At 40.5% G+C, this 24,620-nt stretch overlaps 1 protein-coding gene across 6 annotated transcripts in view; it reads left to right on the top strand.

The window, feature by feature from the left end:
* The first annotated feature begins 3,694 nt into the window (after nt 1-3,694).
* Nucleotides 3,695-24,620, top strand: part of ASTN1 (astrotactin 1) — a 476,663-nt gene continuing 455,737 nt past the window's right edge. For 2 of the 6 annotated variants that reach the window (XM_077276252.1, XM_077276249.1), the window contains exon 1: nt 3,695-4,724. In XM_077276252.1, the coding sequence (XP_077132367.1) occupies nt 4,451-4,724 (274 nt within the window). In that variant the 5' untranslated portion in view covers nt 3,695-4,450. The remainder of the gene's footprint in view (nt 4,725-24,620) is intronic. The other 4 variants (XM_077276250.1, XM_077276255.1, XM_077276254.1 and 1 more) reach the window with 4 other exon arrangements.

The following is a 24,620-nucleotide window of genomic DNA, read 5'->3' as shown; positions in this document are numbered from 1 at the left end:
CCTCAATACAGTGCTAACCACTGAGCCACCATGCTGACCTTACTCACACTAGGCATTACTTTTACAGTCAGACATATTAGTTCCAAAGCAACAATGCAATGCTGTACTAGACACTTCATTAACAGATATGCATGTAGACACAGAAGAAGCAAGGCGAAACGGCTTTGGTGTGGTGAGACACGGAACCTGGTATCTCCTTGGTGGCACATTAATTTAGGTAATATATTATACCTTCTATTGATTGTGCTTTATGTATGCTACCTTGAGGTAACACTATATTATACTACTGCACAGTTAGCCATCTGGGTGAGATATTTATACCATTCTATTGTTGTTGCACTTGCACTTTAATAATTGATGCCCCTGGCTTCTCTGTGCATATGTTTGTGTATGAAAAGTTTATACAATTTTGTAGCATTTTCTGTGCTTTGCTTTTTGAAGGCTCATTTGCCTTGTCATTTTATTCTTTACGTCATTTTATGGATTTATTCAATAAAAATATATATTTTTAATTATATTCCTGGAATCTCTTTACATCCTCCAATTAACACTTTATCACTTTATTTGGTTGCAGATTGGTTGGTGGTGTTACCTTTACAATACTTACTAAACAGCACCATTACATTCCTAAAACCACATGACTTAGGTCACACTTCACGTATCACAATACATGCACATAAACGCATGACACTGTTCACTTTATGAGATTGTTGTCTTCAGGGGCAGGAATATGACATTTCCTTCCACACCCTTACATTCCTCCCCTCTTTGAACATGGTTGTATTCAAACATTCAGGAACCTGCAAGAACACAAGGCAAACCCTAAACACATAAAATACACCTTCTTGTAAAATTAACATTTCTTTCTTCCAGGGTGCAAAAGTGTTCTTTTACCAATAAGTACTGACCCTGGTTCTGTTCAGCACTGATACCAGTCCCACTAGGTTGGGACCCCAGAACAGAGAGTTCAAGTTCCTTTAAAACAACAGCCCTCAGGCCCACCACACAACAACAGATGCCCAGCAGTCCATGAGCACAGTCCAGTTTCTTCAAACTGGTTGGGACATCGGGTTTTCCATTTTTTCCACAGGTCCACATGTCCCCGATCCCACTGATTTGGGACCCCAACACGAAGTGTCCATGTATTTTTAACTAGAGGCCCAGTGGCAAACATCTCAATAGCTTCAGCAGTCCATGAGCACAGTTCATGAAGTCCTGACCCGGCTTGCACATTGGGTCATCCATTTCCACCTCTCTCCCTTTGCCCTCATGTCAGGCTCACAGTCCTTTGGGCAAAGTTCATGGAAAAACATGAGGCAGAATCCATGGGGAGAGGGGACAGAGTTCATGAGGGCAATGTGCACAGTTTTTAGAGACAAAAAAACCTGAAGCTGACGCAAACCTGCGCAAAACGAGACAAAGGGGAAAACACAAAAACTCTTTGTCCGTCTGTGACTAGCACTGGGGATCCCAGTCAAGAGTGGGCCTCCTACCCATAGAAACGCATAACAGTTCCTTTGCTGATTCTTTCTTTTTCATGCAATAAGCACAATGGAGCTTCTATGGCTCCACTACTGATCATAACTTTAAAATCCACAACTTTAAAATGTTTCTTTGGTACGTGATTGCCCCATGTAGGTTGTTGAATAGGATCCTTGACATAGGCAACACCTGTTGCTTCTGTCAGGCCAGAGGCCTTAGTACTGCCCGTGGTGGAAGCACTGCTGGACATGGCTTCCTCACTGCATTTTTGGGAACATACCATGGGAAGTATAAGGCTCAGAGGTGTGGAGCACTAGCTGCATATATCTCATGCTGGGGTTCAACGCCTGCCTGGGGATCCCCTCTTCTATCCATACTGCCCGAGAATCCTCTTTCAGCTTGATTAGGGTCACCACCACCATATACTACCCTTATGGCTCATCTTCTTTAATGAAGAGCACTTGATAGCACTCTTGCAGAGTGGTCCCATGCCACAGGGACCTAGCATTTATATAAACATGGTGGATAGTCCCAACCTCTGCAGGGAGCACCATTGCTGTCAGTCCTCCCGGCTGCACCTCCTCCTCCAGCTTGACCATCCTCCGCTTCCACTTCATCCGTCCTAGACCTCCATATGCCATAAAACAGCCAATTACGCTCAACCAGGTAATTGTATCGCTCCATTATGACTTGTTAATGGCTCATCTTGTTCTCCCACTATGGCCCGGCCTGATCTCCTATGGGTTTACCCTTCTGTCGCTCCTCCCCTTCCTGGGTGGAGGTACTTCCAGCTCACTTGCCAATTTTCTCTTAGTCCATTCTCGTTCTCCACTGACTTGATTCAGCAGGCAGGGTTTCTTTTCCTTTCGCCGTGCCCATCTGGGACAGACACTGCTAACCACAGGCCAACCTTACCAGACAGGCCACTTCCCATGCCGAACGAGCTTTTGCGCTTTTTGACCTATCAATGCAAATAATGGACGGAGCTCCTTCTCCATCGTGCACCATCTTGTGCCTAGATGTGGTTTCCATTTTACTTGCCCTGTTCCCCTCCCGTTCTGGGCTAGTCCCAAATCATTAACTGTATCTTGCCCTAATGTACCTTCAGTCACTAACTATCTCTCACCGAAGCACTAAACTGTGTGCTATCCTATGTTTACCCTATAGTTGTGCTGGAGTGTACCTTACTGACACTAGGCAGTACCTTTACAGTACCTACACATCAGTACCATTACCTAAATGCATTATGTCATTCCAAGTCTACTAATCAGAAGAAGCGCCAGGGATGTCGGCAAGCTGAAAGAGGTTCACAAAACTCTGGTCCAGCTGCCCATACACTACTGATGTTATACAGTATAGTACCGATGATCATCTCTACTGTGCACTCATCAGTAAACATAATGTCACCAGTCCCCTTACCTTCCGATGTGGATGTGACCAGTAAGGACGAACCCTTTTATATTTGATGTATTTAATACTTAATACAATAATATATAATGAATATTATAAAATGTATGCTATCTAATATAATACAAAACATACAATCTATGAGATTTATTTCAATATCAGGTATCAGTAGACACCTCCCTGCCCAACTCTCGATGCGGACGTTAAAGCAGCAAGACAACACCTTAATATTCTTTTTTATTTGATCTCATAAAACACCCAAAAACATGCATAATAGTTTAGAATACAAAATAATGGTACAAAGTCTATTATATCGTTATAAAGTGTTAGTTATTATTTGTGTGTTCTATTTGTAAACATTAACAATGTCATCTATGATAATACCTTTTGTATCACTTTTACTTCATTCTATATTAATTTGTACGATGTTATTTTAGATTTGTCACGAGTGTAAAAGTTATTGTGATTCTTTGTGATTTTGGATGTCACTGTGCAGAGCCAAACTATAGACCAATGACAACTAAGTAGTATTGGAATTACTGCAAACGCGAATATAATGGAAGCTGTCTGTGGAGGGGGCGTTAAAGTTGAATTGTATTATATCATTCAGCCTGGTTGAGAAAAACAAGGCATCTGGGTGTACAGTGATTTCCACCTTTGGTTCTTTGATTTCAGCAGACCAGGATTGTGCTGCATATAGTCAGTGGAAGCTCGCTCCATCCATCCCTCCCTCTCCCATTCATCCCCTCCTTCCACCTCTCTTCTATCTCATCCTTCTTTCATCTCCCTCCAATCCCCACTGCCTACAGACAAAAGAAATCACAGCCGGGCTCAGGGTCTTCGTTGCACTCAGCAGCTTCTTGCTGCTGTGCCCTGGGAAAAAAGGGTCTTTCTTCCTTCACCCTAGCAAGAGGGAGACGGGAAGCAAGCAAGAAAGGCTCGGGGAGGGAGGGGAAGAACAAGGGATAGGAGGGAAGAAATATAAAGCGAGACAGATGGGCAGAGGTGATAGGCAGATGTGGCTTAGTGTGTGTAACTGTGCATCTTGATGCTGTGCTTGTAGGTGCAGCGAGGAGTTAAAGGGAGAGATTATGGACATGCACAGGTACTGAGGGAATTTCTGCAGTGAAGGGTTACACCGGCTGTCAGGTAGGAGGGATACGTGTGTCAATGTGTTTGTGCCTGCAGTGAAGGATTGTGGCATTGTATTTCCAGCGTACGGTTGGGTACTTGCAAGGAATGATGAAGGGTTTACACCGGTTGACATAAAAGCCAAAATTAAGTATTGTTTTCATGTGATACAGATGATTGATGGTGGGATGAGAATTGACAGCACATCTGCAAAGTAGCGGGGCACGCGTGTATACATGGGCTGCTCAGGGATCTTTCAACACTCTTTTAACCCTTGCCCATTGCAGATTGTGCCTGTAGTTGTAGCTAGAGTAAAGGGAAGTGCATACTGTATGTGAGGTCATTGATAGTTAACCGTGTTGGTGTGAAGATACTGTAGATTTCTCTGTGCCTGCAGCTGAGAGACATAGGAAGTGTTGGAAGACTAAAGATGGCTCCTGCCGGTGCTTTCTGGGTGCTGCTAGCCGGTTTCCTGTTCATATCAAGAAGTGGCGGAGAGGAGGATTCATCCAGAGAGCTTGAGTGTAAAATGAAGAGCATCACGGTCTCAGCTCTCCCCTTCCTCCGAGAGAACGACCTCAGCATCATGCACAGTCCATCTGCCTCTGAGCCCAAGCTTCTCTTCTCCGTCCGGAATGACTTCCCTGGGGAGATCGCAGTAGCGGATGATTTGGAGAATACAGAACTGCCGTACTTTGTGTTGGGTGAGTGCAACCTGCATCTTAGCACACGATACACTCCTAAAAAAACCCTCACGTGAACCTGTGTTGTCTATTGCAGAGGGTCATTCATCATAAACATCCACTGCAGGTGCTGTGCTCCACAAGGGCCTGCAGGATGCATATAATGAATGGAGAGATTACACTGTAAAAGTCATCCCCAATGCAGATCTGTACTGTTTATCGCTATGTAATGACGTGTGCCTATGTCACCTCTGCTGTGAGCCTGCTCCATGCCTCTACTGTCACCTCACAACTGCTAAAACAAATTAGAAATTGCCCGTGATGTCTTTGTACATGAGCAGTCCGGCACTTTGGAGATGAAAGACTCATCCCTTTCCTAAGACTTGAGCTCTATCAGATTTGGCCACGGGCATGCTTGTTAAATTGGGAGTATTGATGTAAGAACTTGGTCCAGCGGTCAGAGACGGAAAAAAATGTCTACTTGAGATAACACATTTTTTCATTCCAAAAAATCTGTTCTTTTTTTGGAACCACAGATGACAGGATGGATGTTACATGGCAGATCTTGCCATCAATGAAGTGAACACTGGCTAAATGATATGTGTCCTACATAGCAACTAATGCATTTTTTTAATCTGTAAGGATCAATTAGTGACTTAGGTCACTTTGAACATGGGCCAAATTTCTCATTCAATCATGACGAGATGGCTCAGAAGTGCACTCGCTGTCGCTCAGAACATAACTTTTTGGACAGAGATGCATTTGTCAGAGATGTATTTTCCTTACGCTCTAAGTGGTTCAGGTGGGTGACTTCTAAAAGGGTCATAAAGTTATGAGATCATTACTCTAGATTGAAAACTAACATTTTATTGCTTAAACTTCTGAAGCTAGTTTTATCAGCCTATTCCCAATCAAGTTTTGCTCCTGTATAAAGCTGTTTTGGAGAAAAATAGTTATGGGAAAGATGGATGTTGGTTGCCAATAAGGCCTTAGGCGGCTCTACACAACCTTTCAGTTGTACAGAGCCGTAATATTAGTCTCATAAAAAATATGGTGTCCTAGTCCTACTATGTCTTTGGTCAACAGCTATTAATTCCAGTCTCTTACACAATTGCCATTTCGGCCTAGTTGAGCAGACACATTTTCTTAATCTATATACAGTCAGGTAGGCCGCTGGTCAAAATCTCAAACATGGATTATCTCCCTAAGGCCGGAGTCACACGAGCGATGAATACGGACTTGTGCTATGCGATAAAACTTTGCATAGCACTCGGACCAGTATTCATCTATGGGGCAGCTCACATTATCGTTTTTTATTTCGGCCGTTTACAATGTGCAGGCGAAATCGCCGCATGCTTCAATTGTAACCGACACTCGGCCGAGTCTCGGCTCACTTGCACCCATATAAGCCTATGCGTGCGAGCGAGACAACGCACATCACTCGGATATCATGCTAGTGATGTGCGATATATGGTGACACCGGCAATGGAGGAGATGGAGAAATTCATTTCTCCGCCTCCTCCGCAGCTGTGCGCTGAGCCTCTTAATGCGAGATGCTCGGAGCACAGATGCATGATGCTCGGCTCCCGCTCGCAGCAGAGCAGGAGCCGAGGGTCATTAGCATATCGCATCCGCTCACTGACCCCGGCCTTAAGTATGGACTGTGATTTCCAGGACTGGTCAGCGGTCTTCTGTTCCAAACTCAACAGTCCATTCTCGGACCAAGGAACATGGACAAATTTACCTACAGGTGAGAGAATTAGAATATCTTTCGCTGAATTAGTAGACAGCTTTGCCCACTGAATGATATTCCATGTGGGATCTGAAATATTATCGATACCAGAACTCTAACAAGAACTTCTGAAAACGATTGGACAAAGTTTAACTTGGGGATTCTAAGCATATCCCATATCCATACTATACATAATCACTAGTCTCGCCAGCTATATACAGAGAAGAACAGATGGTTTACAGTTTTGGATACATTTTCCTCTATTTTGCATTGTACTGAACAATTGAAAGTAGCATCTGGCCCTCCTATGGTTTTTGTTTTTTACTTAATGACATGTTCACTTAATGATTGTGGGCCCCAATGTAGACCCCCCAAAAGGGTCCCCAACTATCATAGGTCTTTAAAAGTTTTGGTTTTCTTATTTTTGGCCCTCACCCTCTCATCCCCATGTTCCATAGCCTTGGTGTGGCAACATTGACCGCACTTACTGTGAGCCCCTGGTTTTATTTAACTGGAAACATAAAGTTTCTGTTAGACATGTAACAAAAGGCCTATAATCTTAATCATAAACTTATTAAAACTTTTTTTTATTCATTAATTGGTATATTGAAAAATGGAATTAAAAAGTTGACATGAGTTTTAAAGGGGCTGAGTACAAGTAAAATAAATGAAAGTCCTCTTAAAAATGTTATAGACTACCAAACCAATCATTACTCACCCAGCAAAACCATGTCTGTTCCAGTGCAATGATCCTTCGAGGTCTTGTCCTATAGTGATGATGTGCCGTGCATGTGACCACTGCAGTCAATCACTGGCCTCAGTGGTCCCATGCCATACTCTTCAGCATTACCACTGAGGTCAGTAAATGGCTCCAACGATAATCTGTATGTACAGTATGTCCTTTCCTTTATTAGAATATATTTTATGTTCTCTTTGGAATGTTTAAAAGTTGAAGTTTTGGCTTTAGCATGAACATAAAGTTTATGCTACATTTTATGACAAAATGTGTCATATGTTGGAATTCTTGTCAACTGAAACTCTCCCATATTTATACTTTTGAGATGTTGGGTGAACATTGCATAAGAGTTGATCAGCTGTAACACCCCCAGATGTTTAAGATTATTTATTTTGTATACTGAACTGGTATGCTATATCTAATGCTGAGATTATCATGTTTTTTCTTGGCCCCTAAAAGATGTAAAATATGTAGCATTTACTCAATCTAAGACATAAAAGCGTAGGTTGAAGTATATGGGCTTCAATGCAAAATATGTAGCTGACCTTCCGTCCATTTGTATTATTGGTGTCTACTTTGTGCTGAAGACGTCTTTGGGTCTTCTTAAGCACCTTGGGTATGGGTGACACTTTAGTGTCCAACAAGTCAATAGTCTACTTTTGTCACTAATCACCTTCAAAAAGTAATGAAGGGTCTTTGTCTTTGGACTGAGGTCTTCAGTTCCATATCTTGGAGGATGGGGTTGGTGCACCAATGTGCTAAGTACCAGGCCAGGCAGGGGTGCTGAGAAGGACATTAAATGGAATCCTATCTTTGGTTACGGCATTTAGGTGCACTGTTCAGGACTAAAGTAATAACTCAATATGTGTTTTTGATGTAAGTGACCTTCCGCCCATTTGTATTACTGATGTCTACTTTGTGCAGAAGACATCTTTGGATCCTCTTAAGCACCTTGGGTATGGGTGACACTTTAGTGTCCAACCAGTCAGTAGTCTACTTTTGACACTAATAGCCTTCAATAAAGTAATGAAGGGTCTTTGTCTTTGGACTGATGTCTTCAGTTCCATACCTTGGAAGATGGGGTTGGTGCACCAATGTGCTGGGTACCAGGCAGGCGTGCTGAGAAGGACATTAAATTGAATCCTATCTTTTGTTAGGGTATTTAGAAGTTGGACTAAAGAAATAAACTCAATATGTGTTTTGGATGAATGAAATCTATGATTCTGGTCTTTTAGTGGCAACAATCACATTTAGATAATTTCTAAGGGTGCCTTCTGCTAAGACAACATAGTTTAGGAGCCTGAAAATTGTTCTTTGATTTTAATACACTCAAGTCACACATAAAGAAGGTCGTAATCTTCATTATAAGTATGGATTTTTCTGACATGAGAAGTTTACAAAACTTTTTTTTTTACACAAATTGAAAGAAAATGACCCATTTGTGAGAACAACCTGAAAATAGTAGTAGGCATTGGAAGACACAAAACATAAAATTATTTGAAACTTTCAGATTTATTTGACTTTGAATCTGGAACAAAAATTGGGCATCAAAGTTGATTGGAATCGTGAGAATATTTGTATGCAATTCTTATTAAACCAACTAACGAATGGTAAAGCTGATACATTTTCAACCCTAAAAATTATGTAAACTGAATAAATGTGGACTAATGGGCATTTTTGTCCTGAAGGCATAGGTTATGCTACGTTCACATTAGCGTTGTGCGGCGCAGCGTGGGGCGCAGCCGCGGGACGCATGCGTCATGCGCCCCTATATTTAACATGGGGGGCGCATGGACATGCATTGTCTTGCGTTTTGTGACGCATACGTCATTTTGGCGCAACTGTCAGGGCGCAGAGGACGCTGCATGATGCAGTTTTTTCTGCGCCAAAAATCATGCAAAAAATGAACGCATGCGTCACAAAACGCTGCGTTGTGCATGCGTTTTGCATGCGTTGTGCGTTGCGTCGCCGACGCACAACGCTAATGTGAATGTAGCATTAGTGATGTCATCAGACTTGTATTTTAGGTAACTGAGACTGATATGTTTTCAGGAGAGTGTTAAGTAATTCATGAGATTATAAATCGTACAATTGGTTTATCGACCTACATAATACAGGAAAAATTAAATAAGTGGATTCTGTGATTGGATCGAAGGTAACATTTGACATGGACATCTCCATTTAACAGTTGTCTAAATGACCATCTTAAAGTGAACCTGTCATATCGGATAATGCTATTATTATATATATATTGTTAATCTGCAAGTCCATGGCATTAAAAAGCTGTTCGGCCACCGTACTGAAAGTTTTGCACCTGGAAAAAAATAAACTTTATTCCTCCTAGGAGCCGCCAACTTTCAACCATAAGATATTCCCTTGCATCTACAGTCACCGCTCACAGCACTGTGAGCATCAATTTTCAGCACGTCCGGGCACTTTAGTTGACAGTCAGCTCTCAATGCCATCAGTACATTACCGCTGTCAGTTAAAATGTTGGGATGTGTTTTTTACAGCCACTACTCACAGTGATGTGAGCCGTGAATGTAGCCACACAAGCCTTTATGACTGATATCCAGAGGCCGCAGAAGGAAATAAAGATCATTTTCTCCCAGGAGCCGCATTTTCAGTATGGCAGCCGGCCATCTTTGTAAGGCTTAACCTGAAAATTAACCCCATATCTGCTGATTTTTTGCATTATTCAAAATGACAGGTTCCCTTTAATCAATATACTAACTAAATACCAACTTTTAAAAAAAAAAAAAAAGAACCAACAATAAAATGAATAGTCTAGCCAAGAATTTAGGCTTACTAGACAATATAATTCACCTATCCACTCACTTTAAGAGGAAGACAGCAAAAAATAAGAGAAATTATACATGCATGATCACTAGGGAATCCCTGCTGATCATCAGAACAGGGGTCCAATATCTCATGTCTGAACAGAGCGATGGTCACACATATGCACCACCACTCTATTCAGCATCTGTGGAACTGTTGGCCAGAAGCTTTACATGGCTTTCTTCATTATTTCCAGGCTTTTCATGGATAAGGGCAACCCGCTAAACTACTGCATTATTGGCTACATAAGTTTGCCATCATTTAAGGACCTTTGTTAAGGGGCAAAATCTCTTCCTGGTATGGCAACATTAATTTCTCAAGTTTACCTCACCCAGTTACTGATGGTTTCCATCCCAGTACAAATCTGACAAACAAAAAGGATCCACGTTGAGATTTAGGTGTAGAAAAATGCTGCAAAGTATGAACGCTTTCAATAATAGTAGTGAGATTTTCCCGAGCATGTTCGGGGGTCCTCCGAGTATTTTTTGGTGCTCGGAAATTTAGTTTTTATTGCCGCAGCTGAATGATTTACATCTATTAGCTAGGCTGAGTACATGTGGGGGTTGCCTGGTTGCTAGCGAATCCCCACATGTAATCAAGCTGGCTAACAGATGTAAATGATTCAGCTTCGGTGAGGAAAACTAAATCTCCGAGCACTAAAAAATACTCGGAGGTCACCCAAGCGTGCTATGGAAATCTCGAGTAACGAGTATATTCGCTCATCACTAGTGACCAGACTTTTCTTTCAAAGCATTATTTTTCTACCTAAACTTGCACAAAGTTTTTGAAGGAAATTGACGTGGAGGTTGTTCCAAACATCTTGGAGAACTAACCACAGATCTTCTGTGGATCTTCAGTAAGAACTTTGGTATCTTCATGTAATCTAAGGGATCAGGGCTCTGTAGGCGGCATATTGTCACTTCCAGTCCTCCATGTTTTTCCTTACGGTGAAGATCGTTCAAAATGACATTAATTGGGTATATGTTTGGGGTCATTGTCCCGCTGCAGAATAAAATTGAAGCTAATCTGATGCCGTCTTGATGGTATTGCCAGATGGATAAGTATCTGTCTGTGTTTTTCAGCATTGAGAACTAAATTACTCTTGACCAAATTTCCAACTCTATTTGCAGAAATGCAGCCCTAAACTTGCCAAACTGTTGCCTACAGACACTCATTATTGTACGGCGCTCCAGTCTATCTCCAAACAAACTATCCTCTGTTACAGCCAAATATTTTAAGTTTTGACTCATCAGTCCATATCACCAGCTGTAATTTTTCTGTGCCCCAATTCCTATGTTTTTGTGCATATTTGAGTCACTTGATCTTGCTTCCAGGTCAATGATATGGTTTTTGGCTGCTGTTCTTCCATGAAGAGCTCTTCTGGCCAGACTTCTCTGAACAGTAGATGAGTATAACTGGGTCTCATTGGTTGCAATCAGTTCTGGGCTGAGGGGTCTTCAACATTGATCATTTCGTGGTGTCCTTAATGCTGAGAAATTTCAACTTTAACCATGCAGCCAATCATTTAAGGGGTTACCCATGCTTAAATTACAAATTTGCAGTCACTCTATGTGACTGCAGATTTGTGAATCATCCCAGCGTAAGCACTGTGCACTGTGAGGATTCTCCAGTGCTGGAACTGGGAGAGGAGTGACATGACTGCAAGCATACAATTTGTATACATGCGATCACTGGCCCATTAGACCATATCTGGCCTTGCTCAAAGCAAGTTTATTGTGAGAGGTCGGAAACAGTCTAGTCGGAATGTGGCCAGAAGTATGGAAATCGCATACTTGAGGTCACATGACCACTCGCTGCAGGCACCGGAACATCCTCACAGTATACAATGCGAGCTGTGAGGATTCACAAGTCTGTAGTTTCATAGAGTTCATGTCCTGACAACCTCTTTAAGAACTATCTCAGTGTAAATAAGAGCAAGACATTCTGGAAATGATGATATAGCCCTGACCATCCAGTTTGTGTGGGATTGCTTGAAGAGACATAAGTATTTGTACAAGTCTAAACCCACAGAAGATCTATGGTTAGTCCTCCAAGATGTTTGGAACAACCTCCCTGTTGAGGTCCTTCAAAAACTGTATACAAGTGTGCTGAAGAATTGATGTTTTGATGCTGTTTTAAAGGCAAAAGTTTTGATTTAGATTTATTTTACTCTTTCATGTGGAATCTTGTTAATTGATAAAAATGCACTATGAACTTGAGATAAAAAAATCTTTGAATTTCACATTTGCCATATTCGCTGAATTGTCCCCAAAGCTTTGATTTATAACAAATAAATTCACATGTACTGAAAAAATTTGTAATTGCTCAGAAAATACATGTAGGAGATAGGATCGAGAGAGGACCCCACCTAACCAGAAGAGCTTACACACTACAGGAGTGAGAGAGAGGACCCCACCTAAGCAGAAGAGCTTACACACTACAGGAGGGAGAGAGAGGACCCCATTGACCATAAGAGCTTACACTCTACAGGAGAGAGAGGACCCCATTGACCATAAGAGCTTACACTCTACAGGAGGGAGAGAGAGGACCCCACCTAAGCAGAAGAGCTTACACTCTACAGGAGAGAGAGAGGACCCCACTGACCATAAGAGCTTACACTCTACAGGAGAGAGAGGACCTCACTGACCATAAGAGCTTACACTCTACAGGAGAGAGAGGACCCTACTGACTATAAGAGCTTACACTCTACAGAAGGGAGTTAGAGAGAGATGATCCCACTGACCATAACAGCTTACATACTACTAGATTAGAGAAAGATATACCCAGTAACTCTGGAGACAGAAAACGACTCTGCCATGCAAACTGTGCCCCACTGAGAACCTCTGATCTGTGATGGCCCTGGTACTGACCACCACTGTACAAGGTACGATAATCCGCTAGATGTCATTACTGCAAGCCATTATGGGGAAGCCCAGGTGACAATGCAAAATTAAATTAGCCTGCTCTTTCATGGATGTGCAGTGTGGGAAATGGTGCAGGCAAGTGTTTTTATTTATTTTTTTTAAAACAGTGAATCAACTCCCAAAGTGTTCAAATTCACATGAAACTGCAAATTATTTTTGACTCAAACTTGATCCTCAGTCCGCTTACCTCCATAATTAAAACTTCAATTTTTTCAGGCATTTTCACTTTGCAGCTTTTTTTTTGACACCTACCTAAAACTTTGCACAATACTGTAGATTAAAGATCTGGTTGTGGAACCCCTTAGCTGCAAGATTTTAAAGGCTACCACACATAATAACAATTGCCACAACCTGCAGATTTTGGCAAGACTGGCTGACCTGACCAACTAATGTGTTGAATTTCAACCCTTGACTGAACCTTTTGTTTTCCTGGGAGATAAGATGCCATCAATGGAGTCTAAAGTGGAGTACTTGTTTCTCTCAAAGCATAACATATGCATTCTTGGTCAAACCAGGTGTGTAGGACTGTTAACAGGAACAGGTGCTGACCAAAGCGAGTGATGGCCAACTGTTTTCCACAGAGCATTGACCTTTTAGACATAATCAATGTTCAAACCATGAGATAAAATAAAGACTGGGATGACAAATTTTTGGGCTGAAGTAACATATCATATTCCAGACTCTATCAGTCTATACTCCCCATTGCAATTCTGGAGAAACTGCATTATGCCGAAAGCAAACCTAGCTTCTTACAGGTCAAAGGCGGTATGTATCAAGTTCAGCCGGATGCTTTGCTCTCTGCATTTAGCAGACATTTATGAAACAGAAGCTTTGCTTTCATACGTGTTGCAGCCTACAGGTATGCTTGGCCTACATTTTAAGCATGGTAAATCATTGAATGTCTATGTAAATTAGCTTTTTCTACTAACGGAAGATAAAAGCATTTGAAGGAAGCATGCACGAGTACGTTAAGGAGACTTCTATAAGACTTAGACTTAGAGGGCCGAAATAGCTTCTGCTCAGAATATTAAGTCATGAATTGATATTATAATTCACTTCCTTCATAAATTATTCAAAATAATGTGTCTAGTTATATATATATAGCCGCTTCATTTTATGTTTACATTTTTTTTCTATATGATATTTGCTTAGCTTTTTGTAATTAAAAATAAATACATAAGAGCCTCGTATAGAAAAAAAAAATCCAAATAATTAAAAAACGTCATATAAATGAAAAATGAAGATTAGATTACATGCACAGTCATAGCTCAAGGCACCAAGTTCTATAATTAGGAATACTGTATAATGTATTTGTAGTAGAATGTAAAGGAGAGCTTTGGTTATAAATGGCAAATTGTGCATTTCCTTTTCTTCGTTATGCTACAGTCTTCAATACATTGACTCTAGAGATAAGCCTTTAAAAATTTGCAGAGTTTGCATTATGTCCACTGGAGAATTCTCTATTACAAAGCTGAATTCGCTGCATGTAAGTCAATGGAGGCTGAAATGATTGATTATGGATCCATATTGTTGCCTACTTTTTCTTTTATGTCTCTTCTCCGCTTTTTTTAATTGACTTTTTCAGGATCACATGTGCACAAAAAGACTGTTATAGAATATAATACAGGTATTTGGATGCCTTCTAAGTACGCAAGTAGTGGCTCTTTCCATTGTACAATGTATGCTTTCGAAAGCCCTTAAGTCCAATGTTTATGGTGGAACAGGACAATTGATTGTCGGGGGAGTTAAAAATCCAGAAAGTTCAATTTTGGACAGTCGATCCTTTTGTTCTAGAAAATAAGCCGCCACCAGACATATCTGGTGGTGGCCCTCTCAAAAAGAACACAGGAGTGCTTGGCCGAATGAGCACCCTTGTGTAGGGGAGCGACGGCACGGATAGCTGCAGGCCAGACGATCAGTGGAACCATTGTTCGGCCAGCAATCATCTAATGTGGCTTTATAGTTCCTTTAGGGTTTGCATATCTGGAGATATGTGGGATGACCGGATTTGACAAAACAAACAATCATGATACTCTTACAGCCACTCATTCGGTTCTGAATCTTATCACCTCAACTTTTTGATTTCCCTGATCCACAATTTTTTCTTTGGTCCTTGTCACTCTGGGCCAAAATTTTTGGTCGACCAGGCCTCTAACATCACTGCACGCTGTGCTGTCACCAACATGTCTCCCCAGAGGTACCGACTAGTCCTGGAGCAACGCACGTCGTAACATGGTGCGGTGTCGTCAGAGGCTTGATAGAGCCTCTAGGTCTATATTACATGTATGACTATAGTATTGGGAACATACGCCATAAGTTTACTATTATATAATATTTCTTATTTATTGCAGAGTTTACAGGTTGTTACCTTATATACATGAGGTGTCTGATGGCATTTGTACAAAAATAGACAAAAAACGGGAGAGAAATACAACTTTGTAGAAGTGTGAGAGACTCTCCTGGCAGCACAATTATTTCCACAGGGCTTCGGCTTAACAGACAGAGTGAAATTCTTAGTCTTTATCTATATCGGGATCCATCCTAATGAAGAGCACAGTTTATAGGCAGCGTCACTTCAGGCTCTGTCATGGCATATATAAATCACTAACAGGCTCATCATACTGTGCCGTGATGTCTACCATTCTCTATTCCTGACATTCAATCTGGGACTTAGTTTGCCACCTACAATCCAGCTCTAAATAAAGGCAGAAAAAAACAAACAACATTATTGAACTGTTCCTTATATTACTCTACTGTATATTCTCTTCTGGTCCCACGGGTACTCCAGATTTAAGTACATCATATTGGGATGAAGGAGGTTTGTTATATAAATTGGCGTCCTCCAGAGGTTTTCTGTTGGCCGTCTTCTGGGCCAATAAATCATAAAAACAATATAGGCCACTTTTCTGTTTTGTAGTTATCTAACCAAACAATCTTTGCCTTCACTTTATTTATCCGCACGAAACCCCGAAAATGCTAAACCATAGGGTAGTATGTGTTTGTTAAAGAAAATGAAGTATTTTTCCCTGAAAATTATTGCAATTACACATGTTTTGTTATACTTGTTTATTTCATTTGTGTATATTGGAGCAGCATAATAAAAAAAAAGAAAAAAAGGCAAAATAGACATCTTTCCACACAAAGCCCCAAAAAATTGCTATAACCTATCCAAAATTGTGGGTAAACAACTTTGTTTCAAGCATGTAAGGCTTGTTCAAACTCACCTATGACAAGTAACAGGTGTGGACAATATGAAAAGCATACATGTACTTGTATATACAGTTAAAACCAGAAATTTCCATCACTATATAAACAGACACAGATGCATGTTTTTCTCAATATCTGACATTACATCAGAATAAACGTTTCCCGTTTTAGGTCAATTAGGATTATCATAATTATTAATATTTGCCAAATGCCAGAATAATGAGAGACAGAGAATGTTTAAAGCATTTTTATTACTTATAGCAAAGTCAAAAGATTACATACACTAAGATTACTATGCCTTTAAACAATTCTGGACTGCCCATATGATGATTTCATGAGGTTGAAAGCTTCTAATAGGTTTTTTTGGCAACATCTGAGTTAATTAGAGACACAACTGTGGATGTATTTTAATACACACCTGAAACACACTGCTTCTTTGAGTAGCATCATGGGAAAGTCTAAAGAAGTCAGCCAAGATATCAGGAAGAAAATTGTGTACTTGCACAAGTCTGGCTCATCCTTGGTTATAATTTCAAGACACCTGAATGTGCCTCGTTCATCTGCATAAACAATTATATGCAAGTACAAACAAGATGAGAATGTTCAGCCTTCATACTGATCAGGAAGGAGATGAGTTCTGTGTCCCAGAGATGAATGAGCTTTGGTCCAACATGTGCATATTAACCCAAGGACAAAAGCAAAAGACTTTATGAAAATGATGTCGGAAGCTGGTAAGATTGTGTCAATATTGACAGTGAAACAAGTACTGTATCAGCATAGGCTGAAAGGCCACTCTGCCAGGAAGAAGCCATTTCTCCAAATGAAATATAAAAAAAAACAGATTAATATTTGGAAACGCACACAGGAACTGTAGAGGATTGTACTCACTCAGCTGCTTGAAGTAGGCAGAGGAAGCGGTATTGCTGAAATGTCCAAGTAAGTTTATTTAAAGTTCATAAACTTCTCTGGATGGCAAAACAAAGCAGAGCCTTTTATGGCACAAAGTGAAAACAGAAAGTAAAACGTCCATATAACACACGCAGAGGGTCTGCCCGCTCAAGATAGCGTTCAGTTCTTTAAGCCTTAGCACAGACCAACACAATGGAGATCCACACATCTCAAGCTCCAGACATTGAATTACATGCTCGGCCTCCATTTTATCTGCCAAACCACACCCTTGGGGGTGGGATATGTGAGCAGTCATTTCCACCCATCTCTTATGACTGTTTGTAAAACCCAGTCCTGGAATGGCCCAAATATGTCACTCAGCACTATATGTGCTGCAGCATGCTGCCAAGCTCACATCACTGCAGCCACGATGACACATATCTCCACCCAAGGACTCGGCCAGCGGCCATCTTACAGAACATAGACCTTAATTTTTGGAGACATGTCCTGTAATCAGATGAAGTAATTTGGAAAACATGGCACTTCTGGAATTCTGGTGATGCACAAGTAGGATAACCAAATCCGTCAGCTGTGACGTAGAAATACTTGGCACTTGTATAGGTGTGTTCAAGAACTTATTTATTGAGTGAAGAAATTCCAGAAAAATGAGACGTTTCGGTCAATACCTGACCTTCATCAGTCAGCTGGATAGAGGAGATCTGTGTGTCAGCGCGCTGTGTGAGAGTCAGCAGTGTCCACTGCTAAGACAGGAAGCACTCTGTTATCAGATGAAACTAAAATTTAACTTTTTGGGCATAATGACCATCGTTATGTTTGGAGGTAAAAGGGTGAAGATTGGAAGTCTAAGAACACCATCCCAACAGTGAAACATGGGGGTGACAGCATCATCTTGTGGGGTTGTTTTGCTGCAGGAGGGACTGGTGCATGTCACAAAATAGATGACATCATGATTAAAGAAGATTATGTGGCAATACTAAAGCAACATTTTAAGACATCAGCCAGGAAGTTAAAGCATGGGTGGAAATTGGTCTTCCAAATGCTCAATGACCCGAAGCATACTGCCAAAATAGTAGCAAAGTGGCTTAAGGATAACAAAGTCAATGTTTTAAAGTGACCATCACACAGCCCTGAACTCAATCCTATTGAAAATTTATGGGCAAAGCTGAAAAGGCCGGTGCGAGCAAGGCGACATACAAACCTGGATCAGTTATACCATTTTGTCAGGAGGAATGGGCTCAAATTCCAACCAACTATTATGAGAAGCTTGTGGAAGGAAATCCCAAACGTTTCACCCAAGTCATTCAGTTTAAGGGCAATGGGTACCAAATACTAATGAAATGTATGTAAACTTTAGACTTTGCAGTAAGTAATAACAATGCCTTAAAGCATTCTCTCTTTCTCTCATTATTCTGGCATTTGGCAAATATTAATAATTATGGTAATCCTAATTGACCTAAAACGGGAAAGGTTCATTCTGATTTCATGTTAGATATTGAGAAAAACATGGAGATGTGTCTTTTTACAGTATATAGTCTATGGAAACTTCTGCTTTCAACTGTACATAGCCTTTCACAAATCTTAGCACTATAAACTGCACATTCCGGCACAAAGTAGCAAGAATGTAGAAGAAAACCTTCCTCATCATTTTTTTCTCTCCACTTGTGGACATATAGAGTGAAGCAATTTCTGGCGCCAATTTTCTTATTGTTCGACTGGGCGTTTAATTTCTTTCAGCTCTCAGAGTGCTCGTACTTTCATCCCAACAATAACGGTGTTCAATCATAACAAGGCAGCGTGCTAGGGATCAAAAAGTAGCACCCATTGTTTTAACTGAAATGGAACACCCATAGAGAAGGACATAACTGTGCCAGAGTGGTCACATTAGACTTTACCTGTCTTGTGTGACCATCCGTAGCAGAGATGACATTCTCAGCTACTCTAATGTTGCACCTTAGGCCATGGTCACACATTCAGTATTTGGTCAGTATTTTACATCAGTATTCGTAACCAAAACCAGGAGTGGGTGTAAAATACAGAAGTGGTGACGTGTTTCTATTATACCTTTTTTTAATAATTTTTCCACTCCTGATTTTGGCTTACAAATACTGATGTAAAATACTGACCAAATACTGAACGTGTGCACGTGGCCTTTTCTCATGCTGCTGGCCTCATCCTCTCCTGACACCCTAAGGTCTCCTTCACACATCCATATAAAACACGTACATGAAAAATCGGTACTGATGTCATCAGTGTTTCCCATCAGTGTGTACTTCGTGTGTCATCCATGTGTCCATATTTACCATCAGTGTCATCAGTATTTTTCACAGAGCTATAGAGTAAGAAATAGAATAAAGATTCTCTTATACACAGATGACATATGGTTGTCATGTGTGTGTTGTACTTTTTCACTAACCTATAGCCATTTATTGACCCTTATCACCTGTGCTGTGGGGAAAAATGGCCATGTCTCTGTGTGTTTTGCACTGACAACACAGTTCATGAAAATCAAGAAATACATGCAGCCGCATACCCCGGTCCCGAGTTTCGCCGGCAGTGCCGGGTATTGTTGGCGGAGCCTGGCGTGAGTTTCTCGCATCACACTCGCAAGTGTGACCCCGGCCTAATAATAAATGATAAAGGCAGGGAAGGGAGTCTAGGGGTAGGAGGTCAGAGCGCACAGGTTTGACTACCGATAGGGAGGTGCAGGATCTGCAGAGTCAGTGTGACTGTGAATTTTTTGATTTGAGATATACTGTAGGAACTGCTGCTTAATAGGACCATTATTTTTAGACTTCACACACTGCAAAACAAGAGGACAATTTAAAACTCCTCTGTCTTAATTTTATAATAGCATTAAAGAGCTGATAAAGGGATTCAATACATTCCTAGGAGACCTCAGAGTGTTAGACACTTATTTTCCAGGCATTTAAAGTAAGGATTTGCAGTATTAAAATTTGCTGCAACTTTATTAATTTTTTTTTTAGAAAATTTGGCAAAGCAGCGAAATTCTAATCTCAAAAGATATGCTCATCTCTACAAATCTCCTAGGGCCCGATTCATCAAAGTTTTCACATCAGAATTTTGATGTAAAAGCTTTGAAAAGTTTCAAAATTTAGGCGCAACTCGAAATTATGGCAACCTGTTGTGGCTTTTGGCTTTTTAGTTTCTCCCAGTTCTTTTGAAATGGGTGGAGCTGGGGTAGGATGGTGGCGGGAGACGTGATGCTGTACCGTTCCAGTTGTCAGAAATCTCCCTCCAGTCACTGACTGGAGTGAGGTATCGCACACCACTTGTTAGATGCTTCTGAGTCATGAAGATGTGTTCCCCTCTTCATGAATCAGGAGCATCAGATTCCAGCATGCCTCCTCATCAAAAACAGTGGGACCAATGCCAGCCTTGGTGAATTAGGCCCCTAATTATTACTCTCCCATAATTGTAAGCTGTGAAGAGTAATAGATCATACCCTTATGTGTAATCTAATTGATAACATGAAACTACTTTTAAGATTACAGTGGGCTCTACCTGAAGTATTGGACCTCCGTAGAGCTAGAACTAATGATATGTCCGCCCCTGAGGAAAACCCTTTTAGACTCTACCTTCTTCAGACCTCAAATCTTGCAAACTTTTAGGAGGTCTAAAGATGATGTATTACACAGACCAGCCTGTAAACAAATAATGGATGGGGATCAGGGTTCCAAGGAGAGCACCGAAGGACCACATGAAACCCCAGTTTGCCATTTGCTTACCAGTGATCTACAGTTTCTTAAGACTGAGAGACCATAAAACACAGCCAACATTTATATTTCAACTCTATATTTCTAGACAGGTTAGAAAACAATACCAAGCATCTAAATATGTTCCGTTCTCAGAGCAAACCTCTTGTTTTTCTAACCAGGGTTTAAAATTGTTCCTCCATGTGTTTTTTGGATTTTTTTTGAATGGATCAACTGTACTAATGATTTTTTTATTATAGTAATTCCAAGTACTTATCTTATTGTGATAAGAAGTTCAAGCTGTGCTCCTAATCCTAAATCATCTCAGAGTATCTTCAGCCTATGTGGAGTCAACGGTTTATTTTCTCAGCATGTTGTTCATCAGTTCTGGAGTGTTCTGGTGTTGCATGCTGATCATCCAAAAAATGTTCAAAAATATGTGACAGTAATCCTGGAGTCTCTTAGTCGATAAATCATATTTCCAACTTTCATGAAATGACAGGGAGGCTCTGAGAATGGGGGGCCTTTTACTTCCAGAACAGTTGCCATGTCTTCCGAACCTTAACTTTAACCGCTTCACCACCTTGCAATTTTCCACTTTTGCCCTTTCATTTTTTGCTCCCCTTCTTACCAGAGCCATAACATTTTTTTATTTTTCCATCAATATGGCCATGTGATGAATATCTTCTTGTGGTCCGAGTTGAACTTTTTAACGACACCATTGATTTTACTATATATATTGTGCTCGAAAGTAGGAAAAAAAATTCCAAGTGGGTTGAAATGAAAAAACAAACAAACAGCTTTTTCACATTTGTTTGGGGTTTTTTTATGTATCATATTCACTAAATACGAAAACTGACCTTCCATTATGATTCTCCAGACCATTACGAGTTCACTGATACCGAACATATATAAGTTGTTTTTTATTTAACCCATTACTAGCCAAATTAGCAATTTTCATTTTTTTTTAATGACAGATTTTTAATGATTTGGGTCCTAATGAATCAGAAACATAATTTGCAAAATTTTTTCACGTACGGATTTTTCAGAAAAGGGAGTGCCAATATTCAATTAAAAATGACAATGACATGATTTCCTATTTTGAAAACATTCATTTTACAAACACAACACAAAAAATTGGACCTAATTATAAAAATTATAAAATCTTAGTTGCTAGAAGCTAAAGATTAGGCGTCCCAAAAAAAGGACATTGGTTGATAATGGGTTAAGTGGTGAAAAAAAAATCCAAAGTTTGAAAGTGAAAAAAAAGGTCACCATTTTCCGAGACACCCTGCCTCTCTGTGGATTACACTTGACAACAGGTAGAGGACAGCACATTAGATGGAAAAAACAACCATTGCTCGGCTCTTTTAAACAATTTTTGTAGGGGTCAGATATGATTTTGAGGATTTTTTTTTTTTCGTTGCCCATATAAAATAGACTGTACGGAGAGTGTGAATTTTTACATTAGGCTCTATATATTGTACATTATGTATATGTGTCACTATTTGAAGGTTTTTTTTATATTCAACTATTTCCCAAATTGTACTAAAACATTAGCAACCAATCAGATCTTTGATCAATTACGATAAGATAAAAGTCAGATATGCGTCTGTATATGTTGCTGTATCGTAAAGAGGAAGTTCTCTATGGCCTTGTGACCTTCAAAATTCTAGGCACAATGAAATCAAACACCAAATGTCTAAAGTTGAACTATCTGATTTGTTTTTTATAAGTTTTATATCTTTTGGATTTTACTGGATTTTTGTAGGTTCTCATATTTTGCGGTATAACAAAAAACCAAACAAGCTCCTCTTTATTGAGTCTCTAGGATATGAATCAATCCTGTTTGCTACGACGAATTTCCAAAGTGACGATGAGTCAATTGAACATTTTCGAATACAAAATCCAGTTTTGTACGAGAAAGCGAACAAACATATACTGCATTTTACAGGCATCTACAAGGGAAAAAACATCTTCTAAAAGAAACAAATTATGTTTCTACCTCTGTCATGGAGTCACAGGTTCAGTTTAATATATATTGTTTCTTGACATTCTCTTGTCAAACTTGACATAAATGTAATTTCTTAACAGCGGATTCATTTACATTTACTCATAGAATAAGAATCTGTGCTAACACACTAAATAGTCTGTGGCTACTGACTTGGTATCTATTGATGAGCAAACCTGTGGATGTTTGCGTTCGTCGAGTTCGACCAAACTTTAGTCCAAAGCTCGGTTTGGGTACCAGAACTCTCTCCAAACTTCATCTCAAACCCCATAGAAGCCAATGGGGACCCAAACTATGGTGCTGTAAAATGGTCATAGTAAGGGCTAGGGGGCTGCCAAAGGAAGCAGAGTACCCCCCCAGAGAGTTTCTTTCTCTCTCGGATCTCCGAACACTACACTGACTTCCATGAGAAGTCATCCCCCTCTTCAATTACTGACCCAGCAGCTACGCTTCTCCTCCCTGCTAGGGATTTTGCAGTGATGTAGAATTGTAGTTCTTATGATGACTCATGCTGGGAAAAGAGACTTCCTGTTTCTACATAGAGCTTAGAAGGATTCAGCTAGTCTGTTTTTAACCCCTTCATGACCTTGGGATTTTCCGTTTTTCCGTGTTCGTTTTTCGCTCCCGTTCTTTCCAGAGCCATAACTTTTTTATTTTTCAATTTGGCCATGTGAGGGCTTATTTTTTGCGGGACGAGTTGTACTTTTGAACGACATCATTGGTTTTACCATGTCGTGTACTAGAAAATGGGAAAAAAAATTCCAAGTGCGGTGAAATTGCAAAAAAAGTGCAGTCCCACACTTGTTTTTTGTTTGGCTTTTTTGCTAGGTTCACTAAATGCTAAAACTGACCTGCCATTATGATTCTCCACGTCATTACGAGTTCATAGACACATAACATGACTAGGTTATTTTTTATCTAAATGGTGAAAAAAAATTCCAAACTTTGCTAAAAAAAAAAAAAAAATTGCGCCATTTTCTGATACTCGTAGCGTCTCCATTATTCATGATCTGGGGTCGGTTGAGGGCTTATTTTTTGCGTTTCACGCTGGCGTTTTTAATGATACCATTTCAGTGCAGATACGTTCTTTTGATCGCCCGATATTGCATTTTAATTCGATGTCACGGCAACCAAAAAAACTCTAGCGTTTAAAATTTTTTTCTCGCTACGTTGTTTAGCGATCAGGTTAATGCTTTTTTTTATTGATAGATCGGGCGATTCTGAATGCGGCGATACCAAATATGTGTAGGTTTGTGTTTTTTTTATTGATTTATTTTGATTGGGGCGAAAGGGGAGGGATTTAAACTTTTATATTTTTTTCACTTTTTTTTTTACTTTTGCCATGCTTCTATAGCCTCCATAGGAGGCTAGAAGCTGGCACAACGTGATCGGCTCTGCTACATAGCAGCGATCTGATGTTCGCTGCTATGTAGCAGAATTGCTGGTGTGCTGTGAGCGCCGACCACAGGGTGGCGCTCACAGCTGCCGGGGATCAGTAACCATAGAAGTCTCAAGGACCTCTATGGTTACTATTCTGAAGCATCGCCGACCTCCGATCATGTGATGGGGGTCGGCGATGCCGTCATTTCTGGCCGCCCGGCCGGAAGCGCCGGTTAAATGCCGCTGTCAGCGTTTGACAGCGGCATTTAACTAGTTAATAGGCGAGGGCAGATCGCGATTCTGCTCGCGCCTATTACGGGCACATGTCAGCTGTTCAAAACAGCTGACATGTCCCGGCTTTGATGCGGGCTCACCGCCGGAGCCTGCATCAAAGAGGGGCTTCTGACCTCGGACGTACTATCCCGTCCGAGGTCAGAAAGGGGTTAATCACGTGATGTCATAGACCT

Source organism: Ranitomeya variabilis, chromosome 8 (assembly GCF_051348905.1).
Source record: "Ranitomeya variabilis isolate aRanVar5 chromosome 8, aRanVar5.hap1, whole genome shotgun sequence".
In the NCBI taxonomy this organism is placed as follows: domain Eukaryota; kingdom Metazoa; phylum Chordata; class Amphibia; order Anura; family Dendrobatidae; genus Ranitomeya; species Ranitomeya variabilis.
This window is presented reverse-complemented; position numbering and strand designations above follow the sequence as displayed.